Raw genomic sequence first — 16,060 nt, forward strand, 5'->3', positions numbered from 1 at the left:
CAAGTCCCTCTGGTCGCCCGCGAGACGCACGGCGATCGTCGAAACCGCACGTCATCGATATCCGCCTTTAGTTTCGCCTTCTCCTTCGTCTAGGATCGAAGGTACCTGTTCCCATTGCGCGTTCTTTCAACCTCGCCGAATGTATCCACTCTGCCCGCGACACGCTTCACTCGCGACGGACTCGCGCGAGCTGTCGACGATTTCGAGTCTCTGATTCTGTATTCCTTTGTTAGAGAAGTCTTGCTGTCGGATTTGGTGCAGCTTGGAATTGCTTTGGAGTGAAAGAGGTTCATGGGAGCACTGTTGATGAGGATTTTTCTGGCACCTCGGTATCCTTGGATCCTAGTTCAGGTTGAATGAGGCTACAGTGGAATACTGAGTTGACCTCGAAAAAATATCACGGGTTTTTGATAGCGAGTAGTAGTGAGTCTGTATCAGGGAACACTACTCGAGGCGACTTGTTGCTTGATCGTCACTTGAGAAGTGGATGAAATCGGTATACGTTTTGGATCTTGAATTTTGATATTTTGTGGTTGGTTTGGAGAGAGCTGTGGAAGGAGTCGATAAAGTCGTGGAATTATTTAGTAAATTAATCCTTGTGTCGATAGAATGTTTATGATTATTCTGTATGCATTACAAGTGTTCCAATTTTAGGCAGATCATATGCAGTGATGATTTCATATTTACCTATACCATACTTTGGCAGAATTTCAATATTCCCTTTTGTGAGAAATTAATGTGAACATAGCAAATTCTCAACTCTACAGTGTGCAATACTTTATCTTGAAACAAAATTATTTCTTTCTTTCTCTCTAACATATAGATATTACAATTTGTATACACATCATTGTGCATTCTTTTGCACACTTTAACTCGTTTGAGATGCATGTATGAAACAGCACTCAGCTTCCTCACAGTAAAAAATATTGACAAAAAACTTGGAAAATGTACATCTGCATTTTACATCACTGTCCACTTCTAGACTTAATATTGATACATAATAACAATATTGTCTCGCTAAAACCTCTCTGCGACACTCACCATACCTTCTAATAGTTCATAATAAGCTACCACCCACAATCTACCCTCAGAAACGTGCCTCAGCCCATAAACTCCTCAGCAAACTCCAAACTCCTCAGCAAAAACGACACTCTGCCCGATCGTCAACACAAATCTTAAAAAAAACCATCACTCAAGTTAACAAAATCGTTTCGGTTGTCATGGAGAACGGTCATCGAACTCGCACGTGAGTTGCCCTCTCCCCTTGGACCCTCGTGGACCCCCGTGGCTTCTCGGCCATCGCAGTAGTCCTGGTTCACGCGTCGACAATGACTTACCGCTCGGCGAACAGTCCAACGTCAGTGTAACCATGACGTTTCGCGAGATACAGAGGCTGCTCGCTCGATAGAAGCGCTCTGTGACATTTACGTGCCGCTGTGCGCGCACCTCGCCTCGGCGAGGCAGATTCCACGCAGTTTGAACGAAGAGCAACCGCGATCGGTGCGTTCGCAGCCTGGCGATTATTGATACCAAGAGACTTCGGTAAATAAAACGATAAGAATTGGCGTTTCGAGGCACCAGCTGCGTTCGACTTTCCCCGTTCGCTGCATAAAACTGTTCTGAGTCATCAGAAGATACGCTCGCGTTTTGAACGAGGCAGCGTCGCGTTACCGATCGCGGAACGCTGTTGCGACAGAATCGAAACGTCTGGGAAGTCGTTGGAGGGGGGTCTTTTGATAGAACGACGCCGAGGGTATCGTCGATGCTCGCGCGAGGTAGTTCGCGATCGTTGGATAACGCGAGCGGAGGGCGAAGTAGTAAACGGTGAACGGGGATATAGTAAATGGTGGTCGCGAAACGAGTGGCTGTTTCGAGGTCTAATGGTAGGTGGACTGAGAAGTGTGTGAAAGTATGACAACTGGCGAGTTCAAAGCATCTGAAGGGAATGCGCGAGAGGCTTGAGGAACACAGGTGGAACGGTTTACATAACGAGACGGTGTTGTAGTTCTCGGGAACAGTAAACATGACTGTCTGTTGACGTCGAGAGCTCGGTGGCCGATCGAATTCGATCACGGCTTCTGCGCCTGCCATGATTGATACGGTTTATTAAGCGCCAAGGATAATTGGTTGGGTCGTTCATTCTGGAAGTACTGGAGGACTCGTTGCACTCGGTGCTAAAATTTTCGTGGCTGATAGAGAGTCCTCGGTTAGTGATACGTTGCTGGGGTGCAGTAGCTGAAGTGCGAGGGAGGGTGGAGTTTGAAGAATCGGTTGGAATATCACGCGCGGCGGAATTGTCTTGTTTGAAGGATTCCGTGTCTGGAGAGAGTCTGGAGAAAGTGGTAATATTAATCAGAAATAATGTTAAGAGAGGATGGTAATTATTTGTTGGTGTATTATTTATTATCAGAGTGTTAAATTCGTTGTCATTTTCATTAGGTTTCTGAAGGTTCATTATTAATGTCTCAGTGGTATATTTCGTTTAGAAATTAAATTCAAGCATGACCTAATTTGAGCTGAGTTTGGTTAATTATAATGTGCAAATTATTTATGAAATCTAAATATTATTTCAATGACCTATCAATTTATTAATCACTTTGGGGTCAGGGAAAATAGTACTTGTCGTGTAACTGAACGAAAATTACAAATAATTGCATAACTCCAATTTTGGGCTAATTTTATTCTAAATAATGAGCAAAAAATAACGAATATTGATTCAGTGTAATTTTATATTTATTGAAAATATTGAAAAAATAATTCTTCATCTACTTGAGTACTCTTTCACATTTCCCTGTGATAAAATTCATTATATTGAAACATAGAATAACTTTTAGATTTCCCCCTACGCAACTGCTATTGTGTTATACTTTGTACTTTAGTCTCTCTTTCAAAGTTACAGCTGCATTGCGATACAAGAGGTAGAGTGGCAGTTTGCCATATGGCCATATGGGGGTAGCATTTTCTCATCTAGACCAGTCACAGTATTTTCTTGTATACAGGATAGGGTTGCCATTGTTCGCCATAACATAAATACTGGTTCGTTACAAACTTTCTTAACTGAAGTTGATGCCTTTAATTAACTTAGCGAATACTAGTGTGGACGTATTTGTTAACACCTTCAGTGCCACGCGAGGTTCACTAAAAATTCCATCAACTTTTTATTACAATATCACTATCATATGTACGTTGTCACCTACACATGACGAGAGACAGTCAAAGTGTTAATTAACATGACAATGAACTGTCAAAAAAAGTACTAAGGAAATATTAAAAAAAAATCTTTCTTTTTAAAACTTGCACAACAGATTGCCTCTGGTGAAAAAAATCTTTTTTTTTCTTTAAATACTATAATTTACAAACATTTGTACGAAATTCCTCGTTGCTGAAATTTCAAAGTTTGTTCATAGCTCAGACAAGTTTCTTCGATATCCTTTCTCTTGAATTTGATCTCGAACATTAAGCGCCCCTTAATCGACCCATATAGTCATTGCAAATTCATGGGTTCGGTCCGAATCAGTTTTAGTGCGCGTCAAACGAAACGGTATGAATGAAAGTACATGTCAATTTAGGAGCAATTGTGCCTAACAGTCCGACGTTCTCAATCGACCGTGGGCGTTCGTCTCGCTGACGAACGAGCGAACGAGCAGAACCCACGAACTGTTCCATTCTGTTCTGCATTATCAGCGTTACGATTTCCCTTTCCGGTCTTGGCTTACTGTATTTACGCCTTCGTTAAAATTATGTCGCTCAAATTTACGACACATCGATACATGATGAACGATTAGCCGATTGTCCTGGAAGTAATCGATTTCGCCTTGTCGACTAATTACGGCGTTGCGATAGCTGGAGGCAAGAAACAGGAATACTATCGAGCTTGCCTCACAATTAAGCATCGGTTGTGATTCAATGAATCACGTTTATCCTATTCATTTGTTTCTAATGTTACAAAAGTGTACGAGTCACGTCGAATTCGTTGGAATAGTTTATTATGTATAGTTGTATCATGTTTCTAAGAGTTGTCTTCACATATTGCAATGGTTTCGTTTCTTTTTTTCTGCAAATAATGTTTTCATAATGGAGTTCATGAATATGAGTTTTGGCTGGTGGGAGGCTTTCAGTGATAATCCCCACTTAACATTCCTTCGTATGCCCCTCGGGAGTCACGCGATTCAAGCAGCTATATTATAGTCTCGATTGCTGTTCATGACCTTGAACAGCCAAAACTTGGGAATTTTGGTACTGGAGATTAGCTAACGATCTATCGAGAAAGCAAATAAGATCGTTTGCATTATCGTAGATATTCTGAATCTTATGAAAATTTCATTTAAGAAATAAGAATAGTTCAATGCTAGGGTGGATCATTTTAATTGAAAAATATTACTGAATTTTAGATTTATTATTTGAAATAAAAAAGTCAGTGTATAAAAGATATTTCAAATAATAAATTATATTATAGTATTTCCTTCTTGAGTATTCGGTTTTCACGTCACGAATCGATAGACGAATGAATGGGTCTTAAAATTAGTATTCATGTCGCGATGAGATATCGTCGTCGGTTCCGAGTTGAGAGTTCTTTCGGTAAATAGTTTCCAATAAAAGTAGTGACTATTAATAAAAATTTGAGAAACCTCTCATAAAAATGTTTTATATATATTCTATCACTAGTTTTATTAACTAACAAAGTTCTTTAAAAGATCGATCTCTTCATACATTATCCTAAATTTTTTATTTCAAATGATAGTTAATATATGGTTCCAAGAACATCAATTTTCTATTTATTCCAGAAACTCAATTCGTCTTCAAAGATAGTTCCAAGAAATGGAGCCCAAATAAAAATTCACTTCCCTCTTCAAACACCATAATACTAACTTGAAGTGCTACTCCACTTTTCATATTTCGTATATTTTTGCGTCCTGTAACTGTTTACATATTCAAAATTCCCGCAAATGCATAAAGATCAGCAGTCCAGTTATGATAATACGTGCATGGGCAATGACAGACCGAAGACGGTTCGAACCTCGGCTGGGCTCCTCCGCGTCGCATAAAACGGCCTATTAAGGCCACACTTCGCAGGCAATTTAAAAATAATTCCCCGCATGGGCATCGCGCTGTGAAAATCGCGTCTCTGCTCCTCTCGTGTCTTGCTCTCTTTGAGAACTTCACGCAGCAATCGGCGCGCGTAATCGCGAAACACACGAGAACCTCCGCGACTCACCTTTCGCGCGAGAGTTGCATTCTATTCGTGGAAGAATCGTCCTTTCCGCAGGGTTATATCGAGATACGAAGCCCGCAGGGGGGAGCCCCCGTTTCTTGTGCCCATCGAACTTTCGATTTTCCTCTGCTTATATCGCAGAACGCAGAGATACACACGCCCTGTTTCTCGTCTAACATTTCACTCAAAGCCAGAGTGTCTCTCCCCTTCTCTCGAGCGACGCCGATTTTCACCAGAGTTTGTTTTAACGTTGGATTATTTTTAACCATGGTACCGAGATTGGGAGGAAGCGGGTGGGGCTGTCTTACAGAGATTGGAGGCGGTATTTCTTGTTTCTCGTTTTCTGCTGGGTCCTTGGCTCCCTTTTTGTTGCATAGAAAGTTTACTGGGAATTAGTGAGTCTTTCATGGATTGGGGGTGTGGATTTAGGAGTGGGAGTGATGTCTGTTTTATTTTTGTCACCTTGTAGAATATATTGCTTAAGAGAGTAGATCTGTTTAAGTATTTCAATAATATGAAAAAAGTAACCACTGAATACTTAATTACTTTAATAGTACACAGATGTGTGCTCGAACCAAGTATCTCAAATATAGGTATCAATGTTATTCGTAGGTGCTACTTAGATAAGTACTCAAATATCACAATGTTCAAATATTTACATAGGCAGGTATTCAAATAAAATTTTGAATAATGTTAATGAGCACTTGGACCATCAAGATGTTCAAATATTCGAGTGTGATAAACATTCTAGTCCTCAAGTCTAGTCTCAACTACCACCAGTCTCAAACGCACTATGTAGTATCTGCTATTGTATCGTAAAGCTGTGATCAAAAAGTATCATCAGTAGACTGCGACTGTTTCCTCCAAAAATATCTATTTTTTGGATAATTAGTACATTTTAGCTAATTATATATACAATGTACTCATACGATTTATCTAATTTATCCTGAACTTTGAATCTAATAAGGTCCACAGAAGCACTTCAATCAACATTCGAACTTCCTTCCCATAAGTAAACATCCGCAGTCTACTTATCAGTCACACGACAGCTACTACAATCTCACCTGTTTTTCTCACGACTTTTGTTACTATTCTCGTACCACATTTTCGTTGATCACCATCGTCCCATCACACGCGTATCGTTCGCCAACAACGACCTCTTCGCAAGCCCATCTATCATCACAGCAATCCGCGCGATTAGATTGAGTCCATCGCAATAAACCGACGATTAGATTACTTTCTTCCGCTTTCATCGTTTCCTCCCCCCCTCTTTTCACTTTTCCAACGCGTCGCTGATTTAAAAGGCGAGAAAAGAAATTAATAAAGAAGGAAGAAAAACGAATGTGATATCCATGAAATCCTAGATGCTATTGTCCCTTGAGCGCGGGGGACGTCGAAGATCCACGAGAAGTGATTCAGCCGCTGCTCCCCGACGATCGGACGATCTCTCGTAAGATGGGAGAATAGTGTCGTTGATTGCGCGAGATTTCACGCGAGAACCGAGTCTCCGTATCCGTGTGTGCGTGAGTTTGAGGAGAGACGGCGGTGATTTGTGGGCACGAGGAGATCTAATAAGCGAACATCGACGGAGGTACGAGCGTGGAGTTGGCAGGATAACAGGCGGAAAAATGTTCAAGCTCGCTGGACGTCAAGAATGGGAAGCTTTGACAAAAGGTAAATGGCGCGGCCGTTTACGGAAATCCTCCCACACTTTTTATTATTATCACGATAGGGACGTCCTTGATCCTATGGAGGATGCTTAGACACTTAGGTATAGATGCATGGACCTGCCCTCGGATGAGATCACCGTGAGATCCTAATTCAATTGAATATTTTTAACCCTCTATATCTTAATCCATTTTTGGGCTATTAAGTGGTATCCTTGTCTTGTGTGTTCCTTTTTTTTCTTCTTGTTTTAAATTCAATTGTATATGTAGGCGTATAGAAATTCTACCCCACTGTCCCTTCAAGGTTACAAATAAGGGTTTGTTGAAACAAAAAGTTTGAAATTTATGAAGTAATTGTTAATTTATATCTGGAGAACAGTATTTCTTATTTCCAAATAAAATGATTTTTTTTTACTTTCTAAAATAAGTTTGAGTTATGGAGGGTTAATGTTTTTTTGATTTTTAGTGGATTCTCTATCTGTGGTAATTATTTGGAGAACAAAATTCTTTCGTTCTTAGCGAAAAGGGAGAGTCAACTCGACCCTCCATCACTCGTTGAGGTTTTAAATATTCTATAGAGCTAATTTTTTTATTAGAAAAATAAAAAAAGGGCTTTAAGAGATTAATATTAAACATAGAATTCATTTTCCAAAAGTACTTCCCACGTTCGTTCTCTGTTGCACGCCCTTTATAGAACAGACTATATACTGCGTGCATTATTACCTTCTTATGGACGTAGAGAGCTTAATTCATGGTTTCAACCCCTACGTTGGGGTCGAAAATCTCGCTCAGGGAATGAATCACACATCGTAAATATAGAAAATCGATACAGACTGCACTGAATTAGGGGAAGAAAAATTCTCTGGCGTTCGTGCGAGGATATCAGGAATAAAGGACAATAAAGCAATTGAAAAAAGATATTCATGACCAAAAAAAATTAGGATTGCTGGCTTGAATTTCTTAAAACGCTAAATAAAATTCGCATTAACCCAGTGTAATTGAAAAATTAATTATTTTCGTATTTTTGTGTCTCTGTATACTTTGAATTCTTTTTCCCTTTGCCAATGGATAAACCTTATCAAATTATATAAACAGATGCACGATGCATTTGATGTACCCTTGTATAAATATTAAGTACTATTTATGTTAATTTACTTCTTAGCAAATTCAATAAATATACTCTTTGTAGTTCAGTAATATATCAATATATGTGAATGGAAGTTTTCGTGATATAATCAAAAGTAATTAAGACAGGTGTAATTATATTTTCTTTTAATTTCTGCATGCGTGCTAATATGCAAATATGTATATGTATCTATATATATAGTTTCAATATTAACATTCATTTTTTAGGTCTGTCGAGAGCCATAGATTTAAATATTCATATGTTTAACTTTATATTATATAAAAATTAGTGTTCTATTTAAATAATGTCAGAGCAACTAAAATCCTAAAAATAGTAAAATTTCTAAAAAAATTGCAATTGTTCGACAGGTGTCATTAAAAATATACACTTCCTCTGATATTTTCCCACAATTCACAAATAAAGGAACTATTTGAGCTTCTGAACTTTGTTAGTCTATATACAGAGTGAGTCACCCAATTCCCACGAGGTTTATCTCATACGGTTACTACTAAGACAACAGTGATACAGAAAAAAGTTGAATGGCACAATAATTACCAGCTTCTATAATACGTTTTCTTTTTCTCAAACACAATGAATCGTTTTTTAAAATGAAACTTACTTTTTCCTCACAGAAATCTCTTTTTTCTTTCCTAGATAATTTACAAATAAAAATAAAATAAACTTTCTAAAATAATTTCGCTAATCAATTTCATTACGCTTGTAAAATCGTACTTATTACAAAGTAATAATTACTATTATATCATTGAAAACTTTCCTAGCATCAATTGCATATAAAGTATTAACCAAGATTTGTATGACTCACAAAGTATTTTAACTCAGTCGCGTTAATTAATCTAGTAATTAGATTGTAAATGTTATCTATTGCATTTCTGAAGACACCGAATTTCAAAGGCTTTAAAGGCTTTAAAGTACAGAACTAGACGCAATATGGAGCCAGGAAAAGCGTTCGTTAACTTTTCCAAGCAGGTGCACAGACTAGAGGAGAGGAAAAAGGAAGCAAAAGCTGAATGCTGCACCCTTGGAAAGCCCAGTCCCTGAAGCAAACGCGTTAGTAATATGAAACGCGTTTGCGGTGAACCCCAACTCAGCCCAGACCTAACCGATCGATTATCGAAAAACCGAAGGTCCAAACTGAATCTCTTATTCTGCTCGCTTTCTTTTCCTCTGTTACAGACATACGGCTGCAGCTGAACGAACAGCTGAGATGTCTCGATATCAGGATGGAGGCGCAAGTCGCCCTCGTTGCGGAGCTTCAGGATTTTTTTCGAAGACGGGCCGAGCTCGAGCTCGATTACAGCAAGTCCCTCGACAAGATGGCCAGAAGCATACAGCTGAGGCACAAGGAGCAGAAGCAAAAGTACAGACCTTTCTAAGTGAAAAAGATTGAGGGGATCTTGACAAAAACGGACCTTCTCGTTTTTTCTCACCTTTTTCTGGGGAGAGAGAAAAATGCTCTGCCATTATTCATTCATGTTCAGTAGACGAAAATTTCGTGTTCTTATTCAAAAATAGGTGGTGTTTGAGAAAGGTTTTTTGTTATGAGTCTTTCAATTTTTTCAAATTTTTGTTTTCGAAGAGTTGTACGTAACTAGAATTTAAAAAAAAAGATAGAACCTTTTGAGAATTCTTTTCATTGTCTTGAGAAATACAAGTACAAATTATATCAAATTTTGTTCTAATATAGACATTATTAATTAATACATCGATACTTTACAGATCTCATTTAATCGAGTCTCGATTATGCACAGTCTCGCTTAGAGTTAATGTTATTCACTACAAAGCACAGTAAAATGTCAATTTATTCTTGAACTATTACAAAACTCTACTGCAAACAATAAAATTAGCCATCCAAGAAGGTTCCGTATGTGTGACTCTTGCGTCAAGTCGGTTAATCGAGGCCCTACTGTATGCATAAATCGAGAGATTTCATTCAAATCCAAAACAATTTTCAGGCGAGAACAATGGCCCCTATTCTCCAGCTACGCTTGCTGGCAGCAGCTCGTCAACGAAACAAAATCCTTGAGCAGGGATCATGCAGCCCTCTCGGAAGTCTACAGCACACACCTCGTAGGTCGTCTCAACCAGGTGATGGAAGACGTTCAGCGGATATACAAACGTGTGAGTATGAGTTAGTTTCTCCTGAAAATCAGCTTCTTCACAGCTCATCTCATATACTTCTCTACATCCTCATTACAAACTGCAGAAGCTACTAAAACCTGTAGAAAGACATATTAATATCTACTAAGTAAACACAAAAATTATGCAGCTCTTGAAATAACAGTAAAATTAAAATTGTATTTTTTAAATAAAATAATTTTAAACTACCCTTTCCCAACAATAAGGTTGTCCACAAATTTCTTCTTTACTTTCAACTTCAAAAGCATTAGAAGTTTCTTAGTTATCCAATATAATTAAAAGGAACTTAGCAAGGTCAATAGTTAGTTATTTCAAATAGAAATGTGGTCACAGAAAAATTTCGTCGAAATTTCAACTGAGAATCCGAGAATATTTCGATAACCATGACCCTGGCCTTGACCCTGCACTCAGCCGTGACCCTGACCCTGACCCCGTCCGTGACCGTCATTGTTTCAGTTTCCACTTTTCTGAATCTGAATTTAAAGCTCTGACGAAAGCAGGAATAAAATGGACCAATTATCGATTTTCAGTGCCGCGAAATAGGCTACGAGACGCACGAGGAAATTCTTCGGGTGTTGCATGAACTCCACACGACGATGAAAACATACCAAGCGTACCAGGCGGAATCGAGGCAGGCTGAGACAAAGCTCCGCGTTGCTGAACAACAGAGGACTAAGCTCGAGGTGGCGAACGCCCCGCCCGAGAAGCTTGCACGCAGTAAAAAGTACAAGCTCATCGAAAAAGAAGTGAACAAGGTAGGAGCAGAACCAAGGCCAGCCCTCTTGTTCCTATTCAACCTCTCTTTCTGTCTTTTTCGTGCCACTACCTGATCTTGAAGCGGTCGAGTTTACTCCAAGACTTGAAGTATTGATTTCCGTCTCAGAGTTCTAGCATTCAAGAGACACACGCATTACCTGGGTCGTTTTAATTTCAACTGTGACGCTGTGTGTTGCAATATCAGAAAGAATTGTATTTCCCTCTTTTTATAGTTGGTGTATTAGTTACCTTAGAATGGTATTTTTAAGGCGTTAGGTGTTGAATAGAATTGATTCCACTCATGTGAGTTCTTTGCTTGTTTTAGAGAAAGAGCAAATATCAGGAAGCGAAGCTGAAGGCCCTGAAGGCGAGGAACGAGTATATTTTGTGTCTCGAGGCATCAAATACGACAATACATAAGTATTTCGTGGACGATCTGTCGGATCTCATTGATGTAAGTTCTTCTAGAATGTTTTGAGTAACTGTGATATTTTATTTCATGGTGTTCTGGTTGCAGAGAATAAAATATTGAAGACTCTTGCTTTTGAAATTGTCTCATCATACAAGTTGATCCCTTTTTCAAAACTAAAAGTTGTTTATCTTTAGTGCTTTTTTTTAGATATACTTGTTTCCAATAGAAATATTCAGATAATGATGTTTTTTTCAGTGCATGGATTTTGGGTTCCACAATTGCATCGCTAGGGCGTTGCTGATGCATTGCAGCGCGGAGGAAGGTAGGCAGCGTTCGTTGCAATCTGGTGCTGAACAATTAGCTGCCTGTGTCGGCGCTCTAGATTCCAGAGCGGACAAACAAAGGTTTCTGGAGTCTCATCATTCTGCCTTTATGATCCCTAAAAAATTCGAGTTCCAAGGACAACGAGGAGATGAGGTATTTTAAGAGACAAAGCTCTTAGTCTTTTAAATATTTTCAGTTATCTGTAAAGCAGGAAAATTCAAGGAATGTTTTTATTAAAACTTTGTTTCACATAAATATAAAGTTGTGAAGTCTGTTTAGTGATAAATATTTTAAGTGTTACATATATGATTTTATTTCTCTAGACTCCGGAACCTGAATTGCAAAAACTGTTACACGCGGAGATGGAACAGCGACTAACGCAGCTGCAACAGAGAGTAACATCTCTGAGGACCGAATCTGAGGAAGTTTGGAAAACTTTGGAAACAGCAGAAGCTAGTCTGTTGGAAATGTTGACAGCGAAGGACTACGATTGCTCCAGGTATTTTGGAGAGAATGCTGTGTCCACGTCAAGGCCTCCCGAAACATTGCAAATCAAGCTCAGGGCTGATCGACAAGAAACCGAAGAATTCTACCTCACGGTGCGTTGAATACCTTAAAGATAACTTCGATCATCTATTTTATAATCACGATCTAGTGTCACAAATAATGTTCATGAATGTTACAGAAATTTAGGGAATATCTTCTTGGAACCTCAAGAATAGCTAGGCTAGACGCGAAACAAGAATACATTAGACAGAGCCTGTTGGATGGCTCTACAGCCAGCCCGAATCCTTCGATATCAACGACAAAGCAAAAGCAAGCCAGGAGGAAACGAATCGGCCGTTTGCAGATGAACGGCCAGCCAAAGTTATTTGGTGGCTCGTTAGAAGAATACTTAGAGAGCACGAATCAGGAGATACCTTTGATCATGAAGAGCTGTATCAGAGTAATCAATCTATACGGACTTCATCATCAAGGCATCTTCCGAGTCTCAGGATCTCAAGTAGAAATTAACAATTTTCGCGAATGGTTCGAGAGAGGAGAAGACCCCCTGGCTGATGTCACAGACGCGTCAGACATTAACAGTGTTGCTGGCGTGTTGAAGCTTTATTTAAGGGAGCTCAGGGAGCCGCTATTCCCCATCATTTATTTCGAACATCTCATGGAACTGGCGCAGTTGGAATCGAAGCAGGAGTTCGTCAATAAAATGAAGGAACTGATCTCGAGTCTTCCACGACCAGTTGTCATTGTGATGCGATACCTTTTTGCCTTCCTCAATCAGTAAGTATTATTGCTCACTGACATTTATTTTTCATCGTACAGGGACATTATACACTACTTAACATGATCGCCTCAATTATTTTCAAGATTCTTTGAAATATGTGACAAAAAAAAATGTTAATCTGTCCATTAATAGTAGAAATAATTAAGGTAATCACATTGGGTGGTCCATTCTGTATAAAATTAGAATTTACGACACTTGTGACTCACAAGTTATGAGTTTGAAGATAGGTCGAAACAAAATTGAAAAATTGAAATCATTTTTCGCCAGCCTTTCGGAATTCTCCGACGAGAACATGATGGACCCATACAACTTGGCAATTTGTTTCGGTCCAACGCTGGTTCCCGTCCCAGAAGACAAAGATCAGGTTCAGTACCAGAACCAGGTGAATGAATTGATTAAGAATATCATCACCTTTTGCGAAGAAATATTCCCATACGACATTGGTGGTACTCAGTACGAAAAGTACATCAGTAGAGAACCTGATGACGTGTAAGTGTCTGCACGTTTTAACATTACCAGAATGATTCTCGTGGTTTCTATTCTTGAAGTGAATTTTTTATACAGTGACGTGGGTGATTCGCCAACGGACCAAGTTCAGGAGGACATGGATTCCGAAGTGTATCCATCCGAGGACGGTAAGTGTTAGATAAAATTTGAGGCGTAGATAGGCCAATCCAAACAGAGCGCGATCTACGTTCGTTTTGTGTATTCCCAGAATCGGAAAACCTCGAAGCCACAGCGCAATTCGATTTCAATGCAAGGTCCGAAAGAGAGTTAAGCTTCAAAAAGGGGGATACCTTGACTCTATACACACAAGTTAGTAATGACTGGTGGCGAGGTGCCTTGGCCGGTAGAGAGGGGCTTATTCCCGATAAATATATTATGATCAAGATAAAGTAAGTGCGACTTAATCACACGCAATGCCGAATTATTTACTATGACACTGCTTTTAGTTCAATTGGTGAATCTGGTAGTCTGAAGGGAATAAAATTTAAAGGAATGAAGATTCTTGCTTTAAAAACGCTAAGAAAAATGCTTCTTCAGTAAAAATGCTTACACAATTTAGTCAGTTTTAGAAAACATCCGCAGAGAGATTCGTAATTAGAGAGTCCTCTTATTAAGACAAAGAGAAAACCTCTACTTATAATAACTCATAGACACTTAACTGATTCTGTAACTATGATTTGTATCCCTTAACCTAATTTCCATCCCATAAAAACATTGCGCTGTCGTTTGTTCAGGGACGAAGAACGCGAGAAAGAACTCCTGAAATCATCGAGCGAAGAATCTATGAGAAGGAGAACTTCCAGTTCAGCCGACAGTGTTCTATCAAGCAACAATTCACCGCTAATGGGACCAACCGGAAATCCGACTACCTGGTCTTCTAGTAGCACGTCCGACATGCCAGCAACCACGAGCATAATAACGTCAGACAATAGCAGCGGTAACAGCGGTGTTATCCCAGCAGTGGTGACAAATATCCCTTGCATCTCGTCGACACAGCCAATCATCAGTCGAGAGGTACTGGAAACTACCGTTTAGTTTGAGCATTTTCTCGATTTTCCTCCTCGTAATACGTTTGCTTGTGTATCTTTGCGGCACACTCGAGAATTTGGAACTTCAAGCACAAGTGCATGGCTGTTTTATTGTCATTTTTTTTTGTTTCTCGTCCTTCAAACGCAATCGCAAAAGATTGATATGCACAAATGCCGTTTCAAGTCGCAGACTTGCTGCCTACACCATTGCACCTGGTAGACAATCATCAGTATTGCTTTAATATCGCGCGACTGAGATCAGTCGCAAAGACTTTTATTTTATTTTATATACGACAACGTTTTTATACTCGAAGGACATGCAAGTTCAACTTTTTTTTTTGTGGTTCGTGACCGGTGATTCCAAGGTTCAACCGAGTTTAGTTTTTTTTTTTTTACCAAATGACGAGTTGACGACGAAGTGGAAGACGAATTTAGGGCTATGTTAAGTTTAATGTTACTCGAGGTAGTAGTGTGTCACAAGTAGCTGTAATCATTTGTACGATACTATTTTTGTAAATAAAATAGAAATATACGTGTTTGTTGCTGCATGTGCCTTGGTCTCTTTGTCTTGTCTCGCCTTGTGTCCTCTTGTGTCTTGTGTCACGTTTTCCTTGCCCCCCCTTTTTTTTGGTACTGATCATGACTTTCGATGTTAACAGTTTGGGATGGTTGCTGTTTTTCCAGATATACGTTTAGTCAGCCTTTAGTTGACAAGAAAAAGTTTCGCATACATAGAGTAGTGGGCGAAATGGACTAAAAACTGTTCGATAAAAACTGCTGCCAAGTGTCGTGTGGTTCTCTGTCGTTTGTGTTTTTCGTTTCGTTGAAGGAGTGCCTCTGTTTATGCGGTTCAGTTGGTTTGTGAATCCTAGCATTCTGTAAAAAAGCAATTTCAGTCTATAGATGATAACAGGAATGAACAGGAATGCTACGCGCAGTGTCTACTTATCCAGCGGATATTCTTTTATCCTAGGTGAGTAAAAAAGTATCTCACCCACTCCAGCACCAGTCCAGTTAATATTAACTTCGCCGTTGACATCTGTAGAACGAAAAATAGGTATCCGTGCAAGGCTGTTGGTTGTATTTACACGTTTGCCTGCTTTTATTCATGCTATTCATATTGTCAGTTTTTCGAGCAGTTTTTAATCCTAATCTTCGCACGAATATTAATTCCGTATAATCAAATCATTCCTTTTTTTTATCTTCACATTAACGCATGCTGAAAAACAACTATTCTCCTTTTTATGATAGATTATTTCTATCAACAAACTTTCTCTATAATAATTGATCACTAATCTGACTTAGATTTGACTTAATATATTTTCTACAAAAGCTGTTAAATTATGATTCCATCCCTTCATAAATCAAATCCAAGATTTCTTCACTAAATATTCTAATTTAGACTCTAACACACCTGTTGAGCATTTTGAAAATGCACAATAAACTGCAGGCAGTTCTCATCACTGTCTTGCGTATAATAATAACTCTCTAATGCATTTCCAGGTCACTGCATCATACGTAATAACAATGAAAGTAATTTGCATTCAGTTGCAGCGAACATGATTGGGAATTTACCCTATTTCACT

At 39.0% G+C, this 16,060-nt stretch overlaps 1 protein-coding gene across 8 annotated transcripts in view; it reads left to right on the forward strand.

The window, feature by feature from the left end:
• The window catches only part of LOC143185553 (SLIT-ROBO Rho GTPase-activating protein 1), a 36,773-nt gene that overhangs the window by 16,974 nt on the left and 3,739 nt on the right, over positions 1–16,060 (forward strand). For 3 of the 8 annotated variants that reach the window (XM_076388658.1, XM_076388659.1, XM_076388660.1), the window contains 11 exons: positions 9,200–9,383; positions 9,979–10,144; positions 10,693–10,917; positions 11,244–11,372; positions 11,586–11,807; positions 11,978–12,253; positions 12,340–12,935; positions 13,207–13,428; positions 13,504–13,574; positions 13,655–13,835; positions 14,181–14,460. In XM_076388658.1, coding sequence (XP_076244773.1) covers positions 9,200–9,383; positions 9,979–10,144; positions 10,693–10,917; positions 11,244–11,372; positions 11,586–11,807; positions 11,978–12,253; positions 12,340–12,935; positions 13,207–13,428; positions 13,504–13,574; positions 13,655–13,835; positions 14,181–14,460 — 2,552 coding nt within the window. The other 5 variants (XM_076388663.1, XM_076388662.1, XM_076388664.1 and 2 more) reach the window with 5 other exon arrangements.

Source organism: Calliopsis andreniformis, chromosome 12 (assembly GCF_051401765.1).
Source record: "Calliopsis andreniformis isolate RMS-2024a chromosome 12, iyCalAndr_principal, whole genome shotgun sequence".
Taxonomy (NCBI): domain Eukaryota; kingdom Metazoa; phylum Arthropoda; class Insecta; order Hymenoptera; family Andrenidae; genus Calliopsis; species Calliopsis andreniformis.